The sequence below is a fragment of the Saccostrea echinata genome, unplaced genomic scaffold (assembly GCF_033153115.1).
Source record: "Saccostrea echinata isolate AGI-Se365-2 ecotype Australia unplaced genomic scaffold, CSIRO_AGI_Sech_v1 ptg000025l, whole genome shotgun sequence".
In the NCBI taxonomy this organism is placed as follows: Eukaryota; Metazoa; Mollusca; class Bivalvia; order Ostreida; family Ostreidae; genus Saccostrea; species Saccostrea echinata.
This window is the reverse complement of record NW_026889774.1, coordinates 9430417-9456408: the sequence shown is the minus strand read 5'-3', so window position 1 is coordinate 9456408 and position 25992 is coordinate 9430417. Positions and strand designations below refer to the sequence as shown.

The window sequence follows — 25992 nt, the reverse complement described above, 5'->3', positions numbered from 1 at the left end:
CAAAGTATATTGTTTCAGCTATCATGCAACCAAGAATGCAAAAACTGATGAGAATTGAGCATATTGTACCAAAAAACAAAAAAAAAAAAAAGATGAAATGCATGAAGGTTCTTTGTAATGTAACAACTTAGGAAGAATAATTGGCCAAAAATGCAATACATATAATTATGTAGTCAGACCAAGTAGATTCTCACCTGTGTTAGAATGACTAGTGTTGGAGTCACCGCTACACTCATGCTTACAACACCCCGAGTCTCCAGACCCACTCTGTTGACTGTGTTGAGTGATGGGGCGGAACATGTGATCTTGCATGGAATGTCCGCCCACTGCATTTCCGGCATTGATCAGGGTGGTGGTGGCATAAGGAGCCACGGGGTCCTTCTTCTGATAAAATGTCTTCATCTGGGGCACATTGTACACACTAGGTCCCTGGCCCTGCTGCATTTCCATGTCCTTTTGTTCCAACAGCTGAGCAAACTCAGGTGCCATTTGAGTCATACCTAGCAAAATAAAAAGGAAAATGCATGTTATTGTTTATTATTAAACCATATTCTCTCCAAGAGAAGCTGTTTTGCGTGGCAGAATTACAGGAATATAAACAATTTGTTTGTTTACCTCCTGCTCGATTCTGCGCATCTTTTTGGCTGTATCCATATTTAGCATAATAATTAAAGCTGTTTCTATTGCTGTCATCAGATTTTGCATAGTTGGGAACTATAATACAAAAGAAAGCAATTTTATAAAACATGCAAAGTTCCAAAAGGTGGGGCTGGGAAGGGAGATAACTTTGTCACATAACAAATTATTTAGTAATACATGTATTAAGGTACAAAATACTAACAAAAAGCAATCAAACTTTAAAGTTTATATCATAAAATGTAAATGCAGGTATACACAATTTTGAAAAAGCTCAGTGCAATAATAACTATCAAGATATATGGAATTTCTTCAGTTACTAGATATACATATTCTTTCTAGAGATACAGATATACGACTCTTTATAACATATTCAGATACAAAGTTAATTATAGAAATTGATCTTTATAAAATAATATAAACAGCCTTACCACTATACATTTCCTGCATTTTCTGTTTCTTCATGGCTTTCCTTTTTCTACACAGCCACACCACAAAGATGCACAGAGCAAACCACAGTGTGACCCCAATAATACTGATCAGAAGTCCAATGAACCAGGGCTGCTTCATCAGACTCTCCTTCTCTGGCCCTACAATCAAAAATCCTTTTTTAAAAACTAAATCTTATTTTTTCTCTCCCTCTTTTATTCTTTGTTGAACTCCCCCTAACATGGTTTTCTTTTTTAAATATAGAATATTTTTTTCGAACAGAGTAAAAAGGTGTCAGAATAGACAGATTCTGGATGGTTCATGTTGTACTTTATACACAAGCGGTGTGTGTCGTATTACTCATCACCTTATTTGACATTAGTCACAAGCTTACATCTTGATATAATCAAGCACAGAGGCAAGGAAAAAAAAATACATGGATTAATCTGTCAATACAAAGACAGACTATTATCAGTCTAAAAAATCAACTTTTTATTATAGCAGCAAGGAAAGTTGGCTCCCTCTAGCTTGATTAATGTCACACTTGCTTTCTAATTAGACAGATCAAATCACAAATTGAGAATTACCATAACATATTTATCATTCTGTAATCGAAATATTGAGTTATTAGGAGAGGTTCTACCAATAAGCTCAAAGAGTCCCCCAGTGCCAAAGTTTGTCACCGTCAGAAACTGGCTTCAACATGAGCAGCATGAGATACAATCAGGTCGCTAAATTCAACTACCCCCATGTGTCTCATGCAACTGCTATTGTCTTGCAGATGACTGCCTCTCAACAAAGGACAAGTTAAATTTTCATTTTGAAAGCTCTCCAAAGCATCTAAAATCTCCCACATTTCTAAATAGATTGTCCTTAATTGTGGTTATGATACAAGAAGATTCAATTTTGCCTGACTGCCATCTTCTATTGCTTCATTGCAATGATAACTGTTTATCAATAAATGGCCAGAGAATGAGAAAACAATAAGAAAGAATTTATCTATGTTGCACTTGACAGATCACAGTGTCACTCTTCAGTTAGTGGAGGTGAAAACATCGTTTCATATCTTTCTCAATATTATTTGCTACATTGAACTTCTCCTTACAATGCCTTTTGAAAATTGCTGAGACTGTTAAGTCTTTCCAGCATTTAACGGCAGACCAATGAAATTTCGCAATAAATAAATTTTCATTAAGCTCTGATAGAGTTATAAAAGTAATCAATCTATTGTATGGAAAACTCATTAATTTGAGCGATGCATCAGGGGAAATAAAATGCTTCATTTCAACTTGAATAGAGGCAAAAAACTTCAAAAGCCAATTCATGTGACAATGTTTTAGTTAAATGTTTAGACTGTTAAGCTTTGATTGGATTCCTTTTTTTAACATAAGGATTCAAGAAACAAAACTGTTGTGTGAAGAACATTTTTTCACATTGTTAGGAACCTTTCTACCATATGGGAATTTCTCTTTACGATGCAGTTACTTAATGGACAAAATGCATTTTATTTCTACATATAACACTGATGAAAGGGATAGGAAATAAATGTTTCTCTAAAAATGTTGGCTTAATCACTAATGAAATTACTGCCACGAAAAGCTAATTTCCGCCATTAAAAAGACTGTGTTTAATTCTGTCCGATTGCTTGAACTAGCAAGATTATGAGGTCCTAAAATGCAATTTTATCAGTCCCAATGAGTCACTTGAGCCAAGAGCAAGAACGTCTTTCTCTCACAATATGGAGGACAAGTGCTCAAAGTGACAGGCAACCTTGCCCAATCACCTACTAAGATCCAATGCTTCAAATTTTTTTGTCACTTGGAAATGAACAATTTTTCTTGGTGTGCCCCTCAGCTGGGCTCATAAAAACTCATTTTTATTATTTGAAAGGAACCAGTCTACCTCTCAACTGAGAGGGTTCATGGATCAGGTGACAGTCCCCCTTAAGACTAGCAGATTAAGACTCAATTTGCAATAGTTATCTAATTCCAGCCATCAATCACACACCATAACCATTTAGGTCTTCATATTTCAAAAGAACAATGGCATTGCTCTTCTCAGTCTCAATTTATGCCTCAGATGCCTTCAAATTTTTCCACGATTGGAGGAAATATATAGCATGACATTAATAAAGCAATGCATTTAATTTTCTTTTGCAATTGGAAATATTCTGGGAATGCAGTGCATTTTAATGAGTGATTGCATCACATCAGTTGTAGAAATTGTCATTTGAGACATTAGTTGAAGTGTTTTATAGTATCCATTACATAAAAAGAGGACATTTCATGTGTATTGCAGGCAACATTTTGCACGAAATTATTCCTTTGTGCAATACTGGCCTTTCAAACTTAATTTCCACTCAGGTTGGATCAGCACTATTTGCACCAGTTTAAGTAAATAGAAAAATTTAGACCTAACATCAATGAACAGTGTTTTAAAGTCAACTTCAAATGAAAATTCATAAGCAATCTTGATGCCAATGACTTATCAAACCAAATAATTCTACCCTATATCCTTCGCTTCACTGATTGAATCAAAAGTTTTAGTCTGAAGAATCTAATTTTACACTCTATATAGTGAAATTTTAAGTCAACAAAATAAAAATATCCTTTTCAAGCTCAGAAATGATGTTGGCAATATTTACCGATGACATATTCCTTGCTCCAGGAGCCCACTCCACTGATGGTCCTAGCAGCTATCTTGACCGTGTACGTCTGGTCAGCTTTCAGGTTCTCTAAGACATAGCTGGTGTGATTGGCTGGTATACTTCTGCTGCAGTTGTGCTTGTTCTCTTTACTCAGGCAGGATATCTACATCAAATTTGAATTCATTTTGTACTGGATATGCCTTCTTTTTTTTCTTTTCTTTTAATTTTTTAATTTACATAAAAAAAGCAAGTTAATGTTTTGGTTGGTGGAAGAAATTGAAGAAAATACTGTAAATCACCTTCACTTGTGTGCCAGAAATATCACCCAGTTTTGCAACATTATTTTTAATACTTGTGAATATTTCTTGTCGTAAACCAATATGCAGAATATTTCCTGGGTCAATCATGGATGGATTTCATTCTGACATATCACAAATATGAGTTGTCGCAAATAGTTGATAGTTAGTTTACAGTATTATTGCATTTACCTCATATGACTTGATGTTGGAATGTGTGACATCATTTGGAGGAAGCCACTGTAGTGAGATGCTAGTGTCAGTGGTTTTATGGATGACCACGTGGGAGGGAGCGGTGATATGTTGAGGAGGGAATTTGATGCCTCTCCTGGGTTCTGTGGGCTGGACTTTCATGGGCTGGCTACACTGAGTGGCTATGTCCTGGCTGTAGGCCTTGATACAAATACTATACCTAGACAATAATAAAGTTCAACATTGTATTCCTATATATAGTGGCGCCTCGTTTATCTGGATGCCTCTGTCCCCAATGAAAACGTCCGGATAAATGAATTGTCCGGATAAGAGAATCGCTTCTAAAAAAAAAAAAAACACCTCCAAACATGTGTATATGCACATACTGGTAACAAATGTAAAGGCAAAGGAAAAAACTTTGATATTTTGGTTTAATGATTTTATTTTTTAGCTTTAAAAGAAGTACTTAAGTAAAGAAAAAATATATTAAAATGTAATTTATACAATAAAAAAAATGATAGGCAATTTTACGCTGCGACCTCCTTTTTAATGCAGGGAATTTTATTCACCTTCTCTTTGGCATGTGAATTCATGTGCTGAGCAAATTTTGATCTATTATGTTGTTTTATTTCGCCATATTTTATAATTATTGAAGCTCATATGATATGAAGAACTGTTCGGCATCATCACTGAAAATGTTCAAATATAAACTAACCCCGTATATACCCGTATATTCTTTACACAGGTCTACTATAGTAACTGTACACTGCAAGCTAACTCAAACACGCGCAATCAGTGAAAGTATTGTAAATATTCAACGTAAATACGAGCAATCTTAATGATTATCAAATCTTTTTCCTAAAGACTCTAAGTTTGAATTTCGATCACAAAAAATACCTTGAAAAACGTAATCAACTTCTAAATGTATAACGCCAGTTTTATATTTCTTTTCTAAAGTGATGTACGTTTATAAACGGTAGTGCATTAAATAGAAAGATATTTCTTCAACTATGTACCTTTTCTAGCTGTCTAATGGGGAGAAAAGCATTTCAAATATATTTACGTTTTTAGAAATGGAAAATGATATTTTAAGCTAACGCAATCAACTTGATCAAGACCATTACGAAATTGCTCATAACTTTTTTGTTCATTTTATTTACAACATTACTCTCCAAAATTCTCACGAATTTACCGATGTATATACAATTAGCAACATGAATTTGAATGGATTATTATTTGATTAATGCACAGAGTAAGTGAAATTCCTCGAGCTTCATGATAGACGTGTGATTAAATTGGGGTAAACACACACTAATTATAGACGCTATTGTTTATAGGTCACAGGTAACCGCCTTCAAACTGACTGCATGACCAATGTTTTTACAACAATTAACACTACTGCAAGATGAGTGTGAAAAAGCTTTTCTTGAAAAATTACCGTCCGGATAAACGAGTCACTTTTTAACGAACTATTACGTTTTGTAGTAGAAATCGACCGTCCGGATGCGGGACGCGAATCTCTGGATTAATGAGACAGAATAACGTGGAAAAAATCGGTTCCCCAAAAATATCGTCCGGAAGGTGAAGTGTCCGGATAAACGGCATCCGGATAAACGCGGCACCACTGTATTTCAGTGGTCTTAACACTACAAACTGTATCTAATGGTGATATAACATTTTTTATTAATAATTAAGCCTACAATTGACATTGTATGGTTCATAAGTAAAGTAGGTTTTCAATCATCATTAAAAGCTTTTACCAGATCACTTTGGAGAAATTTGAGAACCCAGCTCATGGAATTGTATGCATATACAGTCAATAATTACAAGTACCAATGGTGGATTTCTAAATTTTCTGTAACCCATGAGAATTTCTCCTGCCAACAGGCATAGCACTACAGCATTTTTATTATGATGACTACCATATAAAGAATGCAAAAAACAAAAACACATCAAAACTTGATTACCGGTACTTATTATGTCCAATTTTCTTGATCAATTCAGCGTATGAAAATTCATGACACAAAGAAAGAGTGACATGATCTTAACAAATAATTTTGATTGCTCTTCATTATACAAATTAATTGTCTACAGATGCACATTTGTCTTACCACTGGTGACTTTGTAGGTTCTGTATGGTGTAGGATAGTGATGTACGACTGACCGTCACCGAGTTCATCCTGCCCATTTTACCCGTTTTGAGGTCCCGTATTTCTCTGTACTCAATCACAAATTTGTCAATGATAGCCATCATCTTGTGAACCTACAATGTTACAATCATGTCATGAAAAATCAGTTTTACAGAAGAGTTTCAAATTCTCTTAAAAAATAGAAAATTTTCAATTTATACATACAATATAAGCCTATCATTCACCTTTAATAAAAAAAAAAAATTATAGTTTGACCTCCTTCATTGCCATTCATCCACATTTCCACCACTATAATTTGAAAGTGGACTTACCTTCCACCTGACTTCAACAGCAGCTGGCAGTGGTTCCACTGCAGTGAGTTCCACCACAATGCCCTGCAATCTATTCTGAATCTGTTTCCTGGTCAACTGGGTATTTCGAGAATTGTCCGTTACAGCTGAAAAATAGTAACAATTTCATTAACAAGCATTAACTATAACACATTGTGCTTAATTACAGAATACTCCTATCAAATGACAGAAGACCCTGGGTATTTACTTGTGTACATAAAAAAGTTAAAGTCTCCTACACGTTGCTCTCTACTTACTCCGTGTGCTAATGGGATCCGACAGTTCACTTGGTACCCCGACACCATGAGAATTTCTTGCTCGCACCAGGAATACATAGGTTGTATCTGGTTTCAGATTGGTCACAGTGTAAGTTGTTGGTTGGACAGATGTTGTTGTAGGTGGAACGGAATCGGATGCCACAACCCAGCCCTGGAAAAATAAAACAAGTATTCACATGATCACACCATTATAATCCCTGTACAGATTACAAACCACAAACTGATTCAATCTGAAGACTCTAAATCTTACCTCTGATGTTTCATGACTGAAGTATTCTACAATGTATGCATAAACAGGTGAGTCTCCATGGTTATTGTTGGGTTGCCATGACAGTTTAATGGAATTGGTCAGGACCTCTACAACAGTTGGTTTGGATGGTGGACCAGGAAAAGTTTTCACATCCTGGGTACGATGGAATGTCACATTCTTGTTAGACTCTGTAAAAGAGCATGAATATCTATATCTCTCTGTTTTATTACCAGTGTATAGAATTTTACTACGATGAATGTGATCTGTATTTTTTCTTACTTTTGACCAGTAATGTAGCTGACTGTGATGTTTCTCCGGTCTCACTAGATGCCTTACAAGTGTAATTCCCGGAGTCTGACTCTTGAAGATCTGTTAAAAAAACATTTTCCTTTCCACCATCAAATCAATAAAGTTTAAATGTCATATACATTTTATACAGTTTTGTAAAATAACAAGAATATGCTTTTCAATTCTACCTGGCTTTTTTCTTTAAATTAAACCCGTTTTTATTTTAGATTACCTGATATCTGAAGAGTCCCAGAGCTAAGAGAAATGATTCTGGAATTAGCAGTGATTGGTCTGCCATCCTTTAGCCACCATATTTTGGGCTTTGGATCCCCATATGCCTCACAATGGAGGAAACCCACCTCCCCTGTGGGCAAATTCTGGCTCTGGGGGCCAATCCTAATGATAGGGGGTGGCCTTGTGTCATTTACTGAAAACAGAAGTGGGTCAGATTCTGAAAACAGAAGTTCACAAGTACAGAGAAAACCATTTATTACAACATATTCAAATTAGAATCTTATTTTCCTTGGTTTTATTAGCCACATATCCTACAATTCTAGTTATTTCCATTTTTTGCTTGTATTTATCCATTACCTTTGACTTCAAGCCTTGCTGAGGCTTTGGCTGAGCCCAGGCCATTGATGGCCTCACACTCATATTGACCAGTGTCCCCGAGTTGTACTCGCTCGATTCTCAAAGTCCCGTCTGAAGCCACTGAAAATCTTCCTGATGCAGTGTTTTGAAATAACAGAGTCTAGAAATTGAAAAAAAAAACACTCTTCAATTTTTCTGCATATAAATAATTCATTCTATATTCCCTATTCTCATATAAAAGTTTTTCTTAATTCCCTATCCTCGCATAGGGATTACATACAGTCACTACATTCTAAGTAGTGCCTTTATTTCAATTACTGGATCACGGTTTTCCGATAATGAAAAGCCTATTAAACCTTTTACTAAATGCTAAAACATGCAATAAATATCAAGTAAATTACATCAAAAATTAATTGCGAAAGATTTTAGGTGTAAGATTTCTCAATTCTGACTCCGTAGACCCTTTTTTCACGACTTCAAATGAATAACAACAACCCAGGATGAGTGAGTCACTAATATGGCCATCTATAAAATAGAAAATCAATTTCACGAACAGTTTTTATCATGATATTGCGAGTGATCCCTTCTGCCACTACAGAAAACAAAACTGTTGTTTGTGGTCCCTAATCAGACATGACTATAGCTCTTACTGCCAAGAAGAGGCTGACCTCCGTACAAGAGGTCAACTAATCACAACCTGCGGAACAAGTGTGGACCCATTTTTCATAGACACAAAATAAGATGCCATTAATCAAATTTTTCATGATCCAATTTTATTCCAGTGCAATCATAGAAATCCATAAGTCTCAGAATACAAACATGATTTTAGAGAATAAATAACTTAAAATTTGCATAAAACCTTAAATTCTTAATGCACTGCTGTTCTCCTCAGTGCAAAAGTTGTGGATTGAAAATCATTTGTAAAAATCACATTATCTACCACAATTGAATTCCAATTCTTTATTCAATACAGAATAGCATTCATGAATGATTAAGTGTGCCAGAAATACACTTATGCAATGCCTCTATTAACAACCCTGTAAAAGGATCAGTTCAGTGTTCAAATAACAAACCTGAAAAAGTTAATGACAAAATTATGAACTATGGGGAGGTATACTATTCTTTTCATATGAAATATTTAATCTCCTTTTTAACTCAGCTCCAATTGCCTGTGCTTATAGGATTGCTGTCTAATGGATTGATGGCCTTCCACTGCGGAGGGCCAGAATTCCTAAGCACAGAACAATATCATAATCTCTTGTCTTCAGAAAGAGCTGGACTAGGAAGAAAAGCATAAATCTAATGCAATTTATCAATCATGTCAATGCACTTAATGGTTCCTGGCTGGAATATGAATTTTTTATTGCCTGGGTCAAAAAGACAGTGATGAAATGGCAGGGAAGTGAATTTTGTATGACTTCGATAAGAAACTTAAGAATTAGTAGGCAATTTTTTTTTTCTACCTGGAATAAATACCCATTTACAAACCTTCACACAATAAGAACAAGTACATCTAACAACCTGTTGTTTAACTTGGGGGGATTTTCAACATCAGTTTGGTAGAATTCAGCTTACATTTGTATTCCGTCCGTAACATTAAGACCTATACATTAATGATTGCAAGAGAATGCCCATCACGTTAGGAGTAAATCCACTTGATGCACGAGCACCGACTGTAGAAAAGCCTTCATGATGTAGCTTTTTCATTGATCAGCAAAATTGATGGAAGGCTTTCTGATTCTCTTGAGCCATTGACTTAAGGTTAAATCCTAAACTGTCAAGGCCATGGAAATTAAACTACTACTGTTCTATAATAGCAAATTGTTCAAAGAGATTCAGAAAAAAAAAACACCATAAAGACTCAAGCCCGAATTACTTTGAATGTGGTGGATGAAGGTTGCAACCTAGCTGAATCATATATCAGTGTCAATGTTGACAACAATGGTACCATTTTCCTTGTAATGATGTTTTTCCATGTTCTCAAAACCACCATAAAATTCATACCCACTTATTGCATTAGCATGATGCTTGACTCCTAAGTTCTCTGTCCTCAATATGACCGCCTATACAATCCAACAAATACCTCATACTTCAGACTACATGGTATAAAACTGAGAAATTAATGCAAATTTGATCTATCCACTCAAAAGCCAGACGATAATGAATAAATATGTGTTTTAAGTGTAAGAGGCACTCCGCAATCATTGCGCATTATATGAAACATAACGGGACTATAGTTTGAAGCGATGCTGGACGGATATATAGTTACCTTCTCTCCAGAGGGCTTGTTTGATGTTTTGCTCCATATAATGGTGGGTTGTGGGATACCAGTGACGGAACAGTGCATAGTGACAGTGCGCCGCACGCCCACCACCTGGTCATGGGGTCTCACGTCAAATGATGGCATATCTATAAAAAAAAGAGAAATATTCATTACAATTTAAAATCTTACCTCCTTAAGTACATGGTAGTAAATCATTTCAAAACAGGCACACATATTACATAAACATTTTGAAATGATTACTAGATCACATCAAAATTTTTATATGGATCAAACATGTTACCTGATAGATCATGTCTTTAGCTATCAAGGCTTCATGTTATCATGTATGAATGGGGTCAGGGCCAATGAACTGAATTTAAGTTCCAAAATAACATTTTTAAATTCTTGGATATGACAATCATATATAAAACAATATCAAGTCTAAATCAACAGTCTGATTTATTGCATAAAAAATACTAAATAAATATCCCATTTCATACCCATGGTTTAGGTAATATAATTCATATGATTTGGGTCAAAAACTGTGAAAATATATGTTTACTGTCTTTAAATACTGATTAAAATTGATTAAAAGTGCTCCAAATGTCTAGAACATGAAATACAATGCTCAGTCAAACTTCTTATCAATTCCTTCATTCATCTTTAGCAAAGTATTAACTTCTGCAAGTCTCTCTTCTAAACACAATCGCAATAGATAATCTTGCATTTTGAGGAAAATGCTGACATCATAAACTTTTACATAACCATTGACCAGATAAAAACAGATATTGCCTAGACAAATCACAAAAGTGTAACACTCGGTTTCACAAATCCACCACAGGAGCATTCCAAAAATAAAAACAAAGATTTGCTTCTCATGGAAGTCCCCCATTATATCTACACATTATTTTTCATGTACAGCAAAGAAAAATGATTGATGTCACTCAGTGCTGTAACATTTGAACCAGATTCTTCAGGAAGAGTTTGACAAAATCCAGGCATTTTTGATTCCATTACATTTTTCATTTGACAGATGTTGATTCTAGATTTTGTATTTTATCAGGAAGATATATTCGAACTTAAAACCCCCATCTTCAATGAATATTTTTTGAAAAAGGCCAGGAGGTAATTTTCATAAAAATTTATGTCTTTGGAAAGACCCTTGAAATATGTAACAATTCTGTATCTTATGACAAAGTACAATGAAAACATGTTCGTTCTAATAAATCTATCTACTTAAAGTTTTGTTTTGCTTTTCACTCGTATAACTTACACTGGACAGTAAGTCTAGCGACTGCCTCCGCTGTTCCAACTGAATTAGATGCCATACACACATACAGTCCAGCATCTTCTGCCTCAGCTTTTTCTATTCTAAGGGTGTTGTCATTGAGCACCCTGACCCTCCCAAACTTCAGAGCCCCATTTTCCTTCCTCCATTCCACTGATATGGGCTGATCCCCCACCACCTCACAGGGAAAATGCACCGCCTTGCCTTCCATGGTGATCTGGTCCACTGGTGCTTTCCGGAAACTAGGTTTCTCTGTGAATAAAATTGAATATAATACTGTTCCTGTCGAGAAATACATGTATGCTTTCTCATGCGTAGCCATTAATTTTGGTAATAATTCAACCTTTACACAATTTCAAGCCACGTACCATAAAAACTACAATACTATTTATTCAAAACTCTACTTGCAATTCGTACTTCAATTGATTAACTGAATAGCAAACAATATGTTACCCAGAACAGTAAGTCTGGCTGGGGCACTTTCTTTCTCTCCTGCAGTATTTGTGGCGATACATTTGTAATTATCTGCATCATTTAATGTGACTTGGGAAATGATCAGGTCCCCATTTTCCAAAATTTTTATCCTGTTGCTGTCTGTCAGAAACTTTCTTCCCTTCATCCACAGGACTTTGGGTTCTGGCTCTCCTCGCGGGGGACGGCAGCTAAATATAGCCTTGTCACCGATGGACACACTCTTATTGGATGGTGATTGGAGAAAATCGTCTCTCAGAACTACAACAGAATATTATCGTAAGAGATTCCAGCATAACTTTAGCAGGATAATGTTTTGTTGTTTTTTTTTTAACCAGTAACCTCACTATTTTATATTTACAGTGTTTAAAAGAAGCACTTTGCAAAATTACTGAAGGCACTTTTGGGACATTGCTATGTAAAGTGGGGTTCATTTGAGAGCAGATGATCGATTCTTTCCCATGTCTACCTTTCAGATCATACAACAGACATTAAGCTGCTAAATGTTGGAATTTCACGAGACAAGAAAATCACAAGCATCTCAAATTTTTAACACAAAAAGTATTCTAAAGCAGCATCTTGATACCCCTCTGTTGTCTAAGATATCAATATGAAACAATTATTGAAAATGATCTTTATAGATGTGCACCTGTTGTGTCAACGATAAGATATTCAAATTATTTTACATGCAGCTGGGAAAATAAATCTGCAGCACATCGAGAAAAATGATAAACAACTTAAGTCAGAGATTTGCATATCATCGTTCTCTTGCAAAGCCCTTTGGATGCAGTGGTTTGAATTTATTGAGAATTTTTATTACCTCAATCTTTTGTACAAAGGGGAACTACAAAACATTTTGACACTCCATAAAATTACAAACTTTTCCCATCAAAAACTTATAAAACTTCATGCCCTAGTCTCAATTTCCATAACAAGCAGCCAAACTTTAGAATTCTTCTCACCCCCGTAAAGGTATAATTTCCAATAAATTGGACAATGAAACGATATCATTATGCAACTCCTGGCTACAAGAGACAACATCAATGTTATCTATCATTCTATCTACATAACTGACTGCATGTTCCCTTGTCCTCTTTCATCCCGCACTGCACACTCTAACAAATCCCATCTATTTTTCGCCTATTTATGGAAATACCATTAAATTGCTCTCAAACCATTTAAATTCATTTAAATAGAAAAAAAAAGTGAAAAGGGGTGTCTTTAAAGAGATACAGAATATTTATTTGACAAAGCTTGTGGATATGAATTTTCAAATTTAATATACCAAAATGTGTACATTCGGCCCTTTTTTACTCTGGGTGAAAAAAATTATCAATCCTCAAATACCTTCAATGCATGTACAAATAAAACAATGATAAAGTAATTTCTTTTTATTTCTTTTTGCAGCTTAGCCTGGGAGATTTCGGCCTTTACCATCTGCATGCGTATCAGCATAAAAGAAAACAAGGTGCTTTGAAGCCATTACAAAAACAAGTTTTATCACTAAAAGCCAGTAGCCATTTATTTTTAACTGGATAAGTGGGTCATGAATCTCCATCATGCATTTACAAATGTCACTTTTTACTGCTAATCCGCTAATTTTGCTCACATCAATTTGAAACTTTTCTAAATATATAGGCAACTCCCAAACATGTTGCAGATAGATAGCAATTAACAACATAATATTTGCCAAGGCTTTTTTTTTCCCCCAAAAATTTCAAAACTGGAGTATCATTATTTTTCAAAATACTCATCACGTTTTCTCTGTCAAAGTGAAAAAAGTGCATTTTATTGCGCCTCATATTTTTCAACTTTCCTTACCCGCAATTTTCAGGGTGGCATTTCTGGAGATGGCACTTCCCAGCCTGTTGGTAGCATTGCAGTAGTACACGCCCGCATCTGACTTGTCTTTCTGGTGAATGACTCTCAAAAAGAAAAGCTTGCCTCCCTCAATCAGCATCTTTTGTGAGTAGGGGTCTTCATCAATAGTTGCCACCTTTTCCCCATTGTGGTACCAAGTTATAGTGGGTGGGGGGTTGCCGTCCGCTTGACAATTCAAGGTGGCGGGGTTGTCTTTAGCTAAGTAACCATTTTGAGGGTGTTCCGATATTCGTGGGTAGGAGTTCTGGTCATTTGGCGAGGCACCTAGAAGAGACAATATAATCAGAGTCTAAATTGTTAAATATGCATTGCATACAGTATCATTTCCCTTGATTTAAAGTTCTATCCTATTACGTTTTAAAGAACACACTTTTTAAAGCCAGATTCAGATCATAAATACAAATAATCTCTAGTATTTGGTACATTTTTTGAGGTAAATCGATATGAAAGCATGGTTATTTAGCCATACTTAGGCGCTGAGATTTATACAATTTTTCCTTGGCACCTAGAGCAACTCTCACCCAGTGCACATCAAGCTTTTGCATTAAGACACATAATGAAGAACTCAACACAATCAGGATCAATTCTGTGCATTAGCAATCTTGCAGAAATTACTGGGATTAGAACCTTGTCAATGCGGCACCTACGAGTCTCACCATAGTAGTGATAAAATGCCTGGGAGGAGAGCAAAAATTTACATGCACTCCAGCTTCAAATGAATGGCTATTATTTTTTTTATCCCAAGCACTAAATTGATTTGTCCATGAGCAAAACCTAATCTTCCTCTGAAAACGAAATCTATGGAATCCATTTGTAGGTTTTCTCTGAACTTGTGGCATGGCATCACCATATTTCAGCCATTTAAATGAGATAGGAGGAACACTAATATGGATCTATGGTATAATTACAAGCCCTGTGGTCATGTTGCTGGACTTTAAAACAATTTTCTTCCTCCAACCGACCACAATACAACCCCTCCCTGACCCATTAATACACAAACCCCATCTATCTTGATGGACTTGTTGTCAAAGTGACAAATTTGGTTTGGAAAGCTTTAGACTAGGATCAAAAGCTGTAATTCTGGGCAGTAGAACAATATTTACTATCTGTAACATCTGGTATGATTGGTGCCAGCAGAACTAAATAAAACTTTATGATCAATTAAAATCATGAACTCACTGCTGTAAAGATTGTGTGTCATATCAAGGGTGCTTATTACAGTGTTAATAAATTAACCATAGGAAGAAAATGGCTGGGTCTGGTTCATGTCTGCCCAATCTTTCTGACACATATCACACTGAAGTCCCCCCAAATACAGTACCCTCTGTATCTGCTTGTGAAACCAGTCTTAACATGTTACTACTCTTTTCACGAAGATTACCTTATTACAAGAAAACCCCATAAATCATAAACTAGGCAGAAGTGCAAGATTTTCTGTTTTTCTCTTTGATGCTAGATCTGCTCCATCTTTAGGTAAATACCCAATAGCAAAATTCAATATTGTCAAATGCAATTCACCTTTTTCGACCTCTTTTAACTCTATCCTGATTAATTATTGATTGAATACAGAGTAATCTGCATTAGAAAGCCATGACCAGTTGTTCTGAATGTGAATCACCTGTCAGTGTGAAGGGCCAATCTAAAAGGAAACTGCATGACATAATGGACAATACCCATTAGGCTCTTATCATGGGACAAATCCTTTGAAAATGGACTCGCTGGGGCCACTTGGGAGCACAACAACATCTGATGACCTCTTGTTCCATCATTTGGTCACTTTGACTGTTTTAACAAGGGACACTCGAGAACCAGAGCAAATTCTCTAGTTTTCTTCATACTTCTTCCACAAACAATCAATACCTATTGAAATATTCCTATAATTTCCTCATTACTAGGGGATGTCCAACAAGACAAAGATCAATAAAAGCGAACTATTGATACAATATTCTGTTTTTCCCTGGCAAGCTAGTCCAACCCAAACAGGTTTATGCTCTTAAAGATGAGACAAGATGGCCATCACAATGGTTCCAGAAAATGTTTATTTATGGCATTGCTGAGTGGCAAAGATAAGAGAAAGTTTGTTTTATAGATTCTGCTTGTGTGCACACATCAGATGGACTCTTAGATTGGTCCTGGACTTGTGAATGCTGTCTCTGCTTGGTAGGAAGACAGATGGATTAATTGCTGAGGCCAAATAAGATTCTCTTTACAATTTGCATATTCTTTAGAAATTATCTCCATTTCATTACTAGGTAATTAAGACCCCTCCTTTGAAGTGGGATTACAACATGTCAACCAAAATTTTAATTTTATTTCTTTTGTCATTTGTCATATCAAATCATCAATTCATTACACACATACAAATGTACAGATATTTAGAAAACCAAGTAATGTATTGCTAAAGAAGACTCATGGCAGTAAAATGGATGCAAACCTGCTATTACAGATGACTAGGACAGAGTAAATATGTTTTTCTAACAGACACTTGGCTGCATGGAGAAATTTATGCATTTACATTCATTGACACAGCAGTTTTTATCTGATTCAGCTTGACCAATGTTTATAATTATGTATATGTACATAGACTGATTGTTTATGTAGAAGGTCTGCAGGTTATTTGGGCAGAGCAAGCCCTGTCCTATATCAATATTTATTTTCATAGACCATAGCTCAGGAGTTATAGCTCTACCCTTGTTGTATATAATTGATGGCTATCTGTTCTACTAAATCTGGGGCAATTTTACAAAGGAAATGCTTTTATATTCATCAAAGGATATTACAGATTTCCTCAATTTGCAGCTCAGTTAAGCAGCAGACCAGGTACAATAGGGTATCAATGTCCACACAATGGGAAGATGGCTATCAGCTAAAGGTTATCACCTTGGCTAAAGCTTATCTCTCATTATACTACCATTAGCTGGACACTATAGATACCCTTTTCAACCTCTTATTTTTATGACTTCTAAACAAGAATATTAAAAGAACATAAACAACCAAATTACACTAGAGGAAAACACTTGTGTGCAAAGCAGAAGGCAACTAGATCATTGCCAACTCTGGTATACATCAACCAAAGGTCACCTGGGTCCTGACACCAAGATTCCTTGCTTGTTGCCAGTCACCTCAGGTGATGATGAACAGGCATAAACAAACAATTAGAGCCCATCCAATTTTTATATGAAATGCAAAGGTGCCAAACATCACTTTTGAGGACCATCTCTTTCTGGCCAATTTCTTGCCCTCCTGGTGTGGCGGACAGTCTGTCTGCCCCTACAGCTATCCAGGGGGGAAGTGACAAAGACTTCCTAGCTGATTATCATGTCTCCAAAGTGTGTATATAGGTTTACATCTAAATATTTATGAGATGGTTATCATTCCTGAAGTGGCTGGATGTAAAAGATAGGAATTGTTTGCAAATGCTATTTAGTCAACACTGCAGGAATACTACCACAAAGTTAAAACATGATGGAACTGCTGTGAACTAGAACAAAGATCTAGATGGAAAAAAATAAACCTCTTTATCACTAATACCCAAGTTGTTATGCTCTTTGCTTTTATCAGTCACATCTTTATCTCATAATGAACAAGATCTTTTGCCAGTAATACCCAAGTTTGTGTCTTTGTATGCTATCAAATCACACCATGTAATAAATCATAATTTTTCTCTTGGTCAAATTCCCCCAGGAAGCCAATATGCCAGTGGTCAGGTTATAGGAGGTTTGCTGACAAACTTGTCTGGGGTTATCATTGGGCACAGACTGTAGTTACAGACCTAATGAATCATATATCTGTCAGCCAAGTCAGGAAGTCCCCCCATTCCTTAGAGGTGTATTGTCCATATCAAATTTTGACAAATTTGAGTGTGAAGAAAATTATCTCTGGACATTCAGTCCAATTAGTCCTGACAAGTTCTGTGCAGAGCCAGCCTCATATATCAATAACTGATGGGTCATTAGGCCCTGTTGGTTTCAATTAACCATGCAGAGTCCAATTTTTCATACATGTAAATTATCATTCATGTCATCATCTTGAAATTAAGGATCCAAGGTTCTATGCATTATCTATAAAAAGTTTTATTCAAACAGTTTTCAAAAAAAGGTTACCAACTGCAATCTTCGGTACCTTCTTGTTTCATTCAGGAAGATATCCCCTCTTCCTCATTGCATCTGACAGTAATCAAATTAAAAATCCTTTTAGCAACAAAATTTTCACACATTAAATTGCTGGAAACTGATTAGCTTCTGTTAACTTTTTTGTGTTTTCTTTCTAAGAAAAAAAAATTGCAATGTTGAAGAAAATTGAATTCAGGAGTCGCCAGTGTTTGGCAACAAGCTAGGTGTTATCTGACTAGAAATGTGGTAATTGCTCCCCAGAATGATGTATTGAGTATTGATGGCTCTCAATACTGGTGATGGAGGAGAGAGATTACAGTCCCAATATTGAGATGTAACAATCGGCTGGGTTTCCAACCAAGATGTCTGCTGCAGGAAGACAAATATTAATGAGCCATCCCAGTGTGCACTGCATCCAAAGTCTCAACATCTTCATGGGTAGAAATTGTTCTTTCAAAATTAAATGGAAACTCTGCATAATGAGGAGAATGGACTTCTTAAAAGCCAATAAAATGTGGTTTGTTTTGTTTCATTTTGGTTTTTTATTTTCTAAATGGCATGTTTGTAATCATGTCGTTTATGGCACTTAAGTTCTCAATCAATGCTGAAACCAGAAATGAGACTCCAAGAGAAAAATACTTATTTTTTGTCAGGCTTCATTTGTATGCTATGAAGCAATGCAGGACAAAATCCAAAATCGCTACAGCACTGATGAAACCCTATAAGCTTTCACAATTACTTCTAATATGGCTGAAAGATTGGCAAGAAGATTACTTGGAAATTCCAATCGGAGAATGCCAATACCCAGAAAACATTGCTGACCACATAAGTATGGAGTTTTGCCTCACAAGATAATTATCCTGTCATTTCATCACACATCTGTATTTGTTGAAGTCTTGTATTAGTCTTCTTAATCAGGCTGTTTTGCCTTAATAAAGGCAATTACAGTCTCGTATTTTACCCACACCGAGAAGGCATTTAGGACTCATGACAAATATGAGGAATGTAAAAGCTAATGTAGTGTAATGATAAAAAAATTTCATTCATTTCTCTCTCCTTTGACAACAACCAACTGCTGGTTTGCGAGTCAATCTGGCAACAGAAATATGGCTAAACTATTGTATGCCTTATGGTGCATTGGAAAGAATTTAGAACATATATCTACTATTTTTATCTGACCTGATGTGCAAAGTCTTCTGATACTGTTTACACAGAAAGAAATCTGTGGGCCATTATCATCAGTACTATATGCTAGAAGCATAGCACATCTTCTTATGTCAGCTAATATTTCTGTTGTATAGTTGCTCCACTTCCAACAAAGCAAACCTCTTATTATTTTCCCAGTTCAAAGGAAAACATTTTAGGAGAGAGAAAACATTGTTAACAGAAAGCAAAAGTATTCATGGCATTCTTAAACTAGTTCATATGCAATTTGCTTGAGGGGATTTGAAATTAAGCCTAATTCCTAGATGCTGCAATGAACTGATAATGTTAGAAATCCATTAAACTGTAAATTAAATGGCTTTTTTTCACGAGTTTTGTTTTTGTGAGTTATAAGTAGAAACCAAGAGAAAAAAAAGACTACAAATAATGAAAATAATCCAACTGTCAAGGACCTAATCACATCAATGCAATTTGTTTCCGACACCTCAACCTGATAGACATTCTGTAATTTAACAGCAAAAAGCTGAGAAAACTTGATGTTTTTACATAATGGCTATTAAAAAGCAATTCAAAAGCTTTTTAAAATTGTTTCATGTATTTTTCATGCTACAAAAATTGAAGAATTGCACCTTTGCGTCTAAAAATCTTCCTTTGATTAATCAGCCACATATTTTTACACTTTCAGGATAGCAAACAACAAATTAGCAGCACATTCAAACAGGGAAGATTTCCAAGCCGATTATTTATTCAATACAAATTTTACAAGTGGCTTTTGGCTCTTTCTCTTGTTTTAAGCAACATTCTACAGAGAGGAATTACCCTGTTTCAAATTAAAATCAATCGGCTTGGAAACATCAAGCGTTTCGCACGGATTAAAAGCAGACATATACTGAAACAAAGTTGAAACTTAATGTTTTGCCATGTATCACAAAACAACACATTGACTTCAGGGGCATGCAACTTGGGGGAAGGAACATATCCCAGAAAACAACCAAAAAGCAGTAATCTTCAATTAATTCTCAGAATTCAAATAAATTTGAAAGATCAGTATATAAAGGGAACCATATGTATGAACAATTGTTTCCTTCTGGTGAGCAAGGGAAAATTCTGCCTATCAATGTGAGAAATTATTGGACCAATGTGTTAAAAATGGGCACTTTATTCTGCCTTAATGGTGAAGGTGGAGACCCACCATCTGTATGGGATATAGGATTGCATAGAATTAACTAAAAATTCCCAACATGATCAATAGGTCTCGTAGGATAGCTCACCACTGCATATAAAATCATTCTCAAATGCTCAGTGCACCTTTGACGTTCAAGCAAAAAAAAAAAAAAAAATACCTATGGTACCTCTTAACTTTTACAACATTTTAATCAACTTCAAAATAAAAAATTGCCATAATATGCAAACTGTTGACACATTAGAATGTGCATTTAAATGCATGCACCTGTTTTTTTTTAATCTGCACTGCATTAAACAGCCATTGGTTTCTGCCAAATTTCAGAAATATATAAGAAATACTTTGAAAGCACTGAAAAACAGAAAGTAACAGATGTTTCTGCAATGCAACCTTTATTTTACTGTTCTCAGACATTTAGCACCCATTCTGGAATACCATCTGAAACTATTTTAGATTTATGGCTTATGCAACTCGATTTCTCCAGTATAAAAATCATGGGGATATCTATACAAAATCCTCCAATGATGCTATAAAAACATTGGAGAAAATGATTTTATCAATGGCTGGTGTCAATGGCTTTTGCAAATAATCTATCTAAATCAGTCTGTCAGATGCGCAAGAGGCAGTCAGCACGTAGTTCCATGGTGAAAAGGAGGGGGATACATTAATAAGTAATGGTGGGGATTGAATGATATGTGATATTCTCACCTCCCTCTACAATTTGTACTGGGGAAAGATTTGGAATTTCTACTGAAAAAATGCACCCTTTCTATTGTTTCATTAGAAAAGATTACCAATATAAAAGCTTAAAGCAGAACCATTCTTCAAATACGTTGACAACCAGAAGATAGAAACAGTCAACAAATTGAGCACTGCAGTTTTTTTACGATGGCACTGGATGACTTTTCATTTCCACACTCCATACTGTCCAAGCAATAAAGTCCCTGGTTTTAATTCCCAGTTAATCAATGGAACATTTAGCCTGTCATAGATAGAGTGATCTATGCTCCAGATACTGGTGGAAAAAATTGGCAATTTTCAAACTAAGCAAATCCTTAATTTTGTTCACTTTATGGCCCTTTTTATGATATAACCCATATCACTTATAATTAAGAGAATTTCTTGATATGACAAAGGGACCATTAGCATTAACAATATTTCTCTTGATAGAGCTAATTAATCAAAACTGTATTTTATCTGTGGATCATTTGAATAATGCAGAGGGATGAACATAAAAGCTCTACAGAAAATCTTCATTTAGAATCTGAGATGTAACATGAACTCCAGTTGATGAAACAGAACACTGTCTACTACTTTCAAATCTTATTCTCCCATAAAACATTTTTTTTCTATGCCTTTATGAATATTTCATGACTTCCTAACTTTCTGCCTCACCGATACTTCTCCATCTCATGTTACTGACAGCTTAAAGGCAGGCCAAAGGTTTACGACAAGATCTCTTTTAATTTTCATTAAACTTTCCATTATTATGTTTAAAACAGCACTGCTATTTTATTAAGGGTTGGTTATGTCATTTATGTGAAAATGTTACACCCTATACAGTAATTTATTGTCCAACCCATTTTGTGGATATAACAATAATACTACAAGTCATAATATGGTCAAATCTTTCTGAACATTGAAACTGAGTGTTTAAAATTTGTAATCTCTGCTATTTTAAGAAAATATTTACAAAAGCTTTTTAGATTATTTCTTTCCCACATCAAACAAATACCTTTAAAGACCTGTTCAGCATCGTGAAACCACCCAATCTTAAATACTGTACACACAATTCCCTTCTGATCTATGGCTATAGGAATGTCAAAAAGGTTGGCTAGTTCACCTGGACAATAGCAAATGAGCCATTCAAAATGATCTTCTTAACATTATACCTCTAAGAGCACACAACAGGCCAATTTGCTTTCCTGAAACCCAGACACATTCTAAACATGAAAATGTGTTCATTGTGTAACATATTTGCTACAAAGTGTTCCCCTGGCTGCCTGTAGAGTTTTCTAATGGCTTGATCCTAAGCACCAGTTATGTACCAATTGATTTTTAATTCGACCAAATTGTTGCAGAATTTCTCAAAATTTGCTTGAGCAGCTTTGTAGCTCACATATTGATCCAGGATTAGATCCTTAACTTCGTCATGTTTGTAGAAGCTTCTGAGGAGAAATTGTGTGTGCTATGCATTTCTCATTTCTTCTGCAAAAAATGAAGAGTGTGAAGAAATTTAATATATTGACCTTTACAGCTGTTAATATTCATGGTAAGAAATATCCCTTCCTCATGCAGAGCCCCCTTTGTTCCTGTGAGCAGTAAATTAGCTGCTGTTTGATCAGCCATACTTGTACTGAAGATGCCACTCAAAGCCTTGGATCTCCATGCAGGAGGAAAACTAAAGCACAAACACTTTGGTGCACAAGATGACTTTGATTCTCAGCAAACCTAATTATGATATTTTTCTAGTTGGGGAGTGAAGAGTCATTAAAACTACAATGTTTCAGTTTTTCTTCCAGCAAGGCACCCATCTTTTCACATTTTCAAAAGCTTTGGCAATACTCAACATGCACTCTCATTCTAACACACTGGCAGGGACAGCTGCAATGAGTACAATCAGAATGAGGATGGGGAGTTTTCCACATTTGTCACTTTTCTGGCAGTTTTCTGAAGAATTTTTCAGAAGGTGATACTATTCTTTTTCACAATGCTGATATTCTTTTGGCATGGAAATATAACAATAACAACTTCAGAATAGAGGGAAGCCATTTTTGCATAACTCTTAGAATTCAAGAATCCATCAATTCTAAGAAAATTACTTACACAATAAATATTTGCTGATTTTTTGTTTGCATGCTACAGCAAAAGATAAAGACTTCAGAAGATATTGAGAAATAATTTATTTATCTTTCTCAAATAAATCGGTTACTTACTGCATTAGGAACTGGAGCACACATTGCCCTAATGTTGAGCAATAATGATGATATATTTGCCTTCTTATTGAATTAAAACCCAATTGCAAAAATATCATATTGCAATCTTGAAATGGAGCATTAAACATAATCCATCATTATGACCTTTGATGTAAGGCATGGTTTGCACATAGGTGGAATTACCCAGGAGAAATATGAAAAGTTGCACACATCATAAAGAAAATATACCTACCACATGCCTTAACTTCGTTATGAAATCAAACGAAATTTGCATGTTCAAACATCATTATGGCTATAGCAATATCCTAATGATGGCTCATAACCAAATCTTGCCATCAATGCTTGAGCAACTTTAATTTCTTTCCACAATAAACCAGGTTCCTGTTTTCTTTGTTGAACTAATCCTGCCTTTAAAAATCTCTGAGGTACAAAATCATATATCATCTAAGCAAATCACAACACAATGTTAATTATAACATATGGATATTTGTGTTACATTCCAGCAATTTTTCACCCAATAACTGACCCTGTTTTTCTTTCTCTTTTATCACTGGTTCATCTTGTACAATATCTGAACATTATTTTCCATGTATCTTTTTTCTCCCCCTCCCCTATATTGGAATTTTTGACAGATTTATAACAACGATATCTTCGGTTTCACGAGATTTATGAAACTACACAATAATCTCGTAAAACAACACGCAGGACAAAATATTGTCGTTATATGTTTCAAATTTCTCCCTTGTTTGCATTAAAACTGATTTTAATCTCTTTTTTCAAGCAGAAAGTCAACTCATGAATTTTTCATTGCTTTAAATCAGAAGAGGAGCCGGGATACAATGCCACATGGGAGTAAACAGAGTTCATGGTGGCGTACTTGGGGTGTCGTAAGTCCTGCTCCCCATACATGTGCTTTGATCACACACTTTATGGATACCTAATAACATGGAATTTAAGCACCATACTAGAAGTATTAAACACATAGGGAAAGATTATGTCTTATTAAAGCATAGCTTAAATCAACCAGTGCAAACAAAACCCCATAAGAGTTTTACCTCTGGGTGGCCAAATGACCCGACACCCACAGCGCCATGATACCTAGCAGACAATTACTTCAGTTCTTTGTGATTATTTCACTTAGTTTAACAGTCATTAGGTAAACTGTCTATGCATGTAGAAGTTACATTATAATCCTAGTCTTATTACAGTTTTGTTTGCATACTTTCAAGCTGGTACCATATAGTCTCTGCTCGAGATATCAAAATATTGTTTGAACCTAAATAATTGTGATCTGTATCAAAAACAAATACATTGTACAAGGTAGACCTTCACCTAAAATGTATGCACATCCCATTAACCAAATACACAGGTTTCTGTAGCTGGAAAAGAAAGATTTAGATGCTGACCTTTATTATGTATTAAGTGTCATGCAAGATGAAAAGACCCTCCAATAACTAATGCCCCTTCTAACTTCAAAAGCTCTGCATGACCAAAGCTGATAGAAAGATGTTGCCCCTTCTATCATGAATCACGCTTCCTGCACGACATAAAAGCGCAAAACAGACAATAGAAAATGAAACTGCATATTATTGTAAGGATGACAACATTTTTATGACAATAAAAATATTTCTTAATGTCAAAAAATCTAATGGATCTGGATAACAAGATATGAATGTACTACATGCATCATTTTAATGTCTTCTTTCATCCTTTAATGTCTGATGGAAACTTGAGATGAATCTGAGTAAAAAGTCCACCTTTGCATCCTTACAAATGAAAGGGATGACTTTGGTGTCGATGTATTTTGTAAACAGTGGAAAAAACCATTTTGGAGACGGACTTTCAGTGGGATTTAGGTAGTTATTATCACTTTTTTTCAGCAGGTTAAATTTGAATTTTTATAGATTAAAAGCAAATCACAGTTGGAAAGGAGACATGATCTAATGAAGATGTCGGAGCTGAATGGCCCAGTTACATCATGATTACACGCCTGGTAACATAATATCCTCCGATATTTCCTCTGGTCAGTGGAAGAGGGTCTGCCTGGCTACCCATAACAATAAAGATAGCCATCATTTGTCACCTCTGTGGTCATCGAATGGTGGGTAAATGATGGGTAAATTGTCAGGTGTGTGATTTAAGATTTTGTGGCTGGAGAGGGTTGAAAGATAATTTCACAGTAAAATGTTTTTAAACTTTTAAAGCAAATAATCCTTTTATTGTCTACTTATCACAGAGGAGAGATAAAGACGCTCGTAGACATTTTGCCTAAATAACCTATATCTTCCAACAAAGACTTTTTTTTAAACTTCTAATTATTCTTTAACCTTTTTTGTAAACACATTTCTCATTACATTTTATATGAACTACAATTAAAAATGAAAAAAAAAATCCTTAAATTAGAGACTTAACATTACAAAATTTGAGTTTTCACATAATTAACCTCACATTAGAAACACACCTGTGCTTATGATATCCGTTATACATATATTTTACAAAACAAAACAAAACAAACCACGCATTTAAAGAATAATATTTCCGTTTTAAATTTATCAGGCTAATGCCGACGGAAAGGGTGTAACTACCATCATTAAAACAATTTACATAT

At 35.2% G+C, this 25992-nt stretch overlaps 1 protein-coding gene across 8 annotated transcripts in view; it reads right to left on the bottom strand.

Moving 5' to 3' along the window:
- Positions 1–25992, bottom strand: part of LOC133191957 (roundabout homolog 1-like) — a 54241-nt gene that overhangs the window by 6114 nt on the left and 22135 nt on the right. For 7 of the 8 annotated variants that reach the window (XM_061327740.1, XM_061327741.1, XM_061327736.1 and 4 more), the window contains exons 4-19: positions 13930–14253; positions 12091–12369; positions 11623–11889; positions 10356–10495; positions 8087–8246; positions 7728–7946; positions 7487–7576; positions 7208–7395; positions 6937–7108; positions 6662–6786; positions 6312–6463; positions 4201–4420; positions 3710–3875; positions 1068–1226; positions 616–714; positions 195–500 (exon numbers count right to left, since the gene is read on the bottom strand). In XM_061327740.1, the coding sequence (XP_061183724.1) occupies positions 195–500; positions 616–714; positions 1068–1226; positions 3710–3875; positions 4201–4420; positions 6312–6463; positions 6662–6786; positions 6937–7108; positions 7208–7395; positions 7487–7576; positions 7728–7946; positions 8087–8246; positions 10356–10495; positions 11623–11889; positions 12091–12369; positions 13930–14253 (3066 nt within the window). The remainder of the gene's footprint in view (positions 1–194; positions 501–615; positions 715–1067; positions 1227–3709; positions 3876–4200; positions 4421–6311; positions 6464–6661; positions 6787–6936; positions 7109–7207; positions 7396–7486; positions 7577–7727; positions 7947–8086; positions 8247–10355; positions 10496–11622; positions 11890–12090; positions 12370–13929; positions 14254–25992) is intronic. The other variant, XM_061327739.1, reaches the window with a different exon arrangement.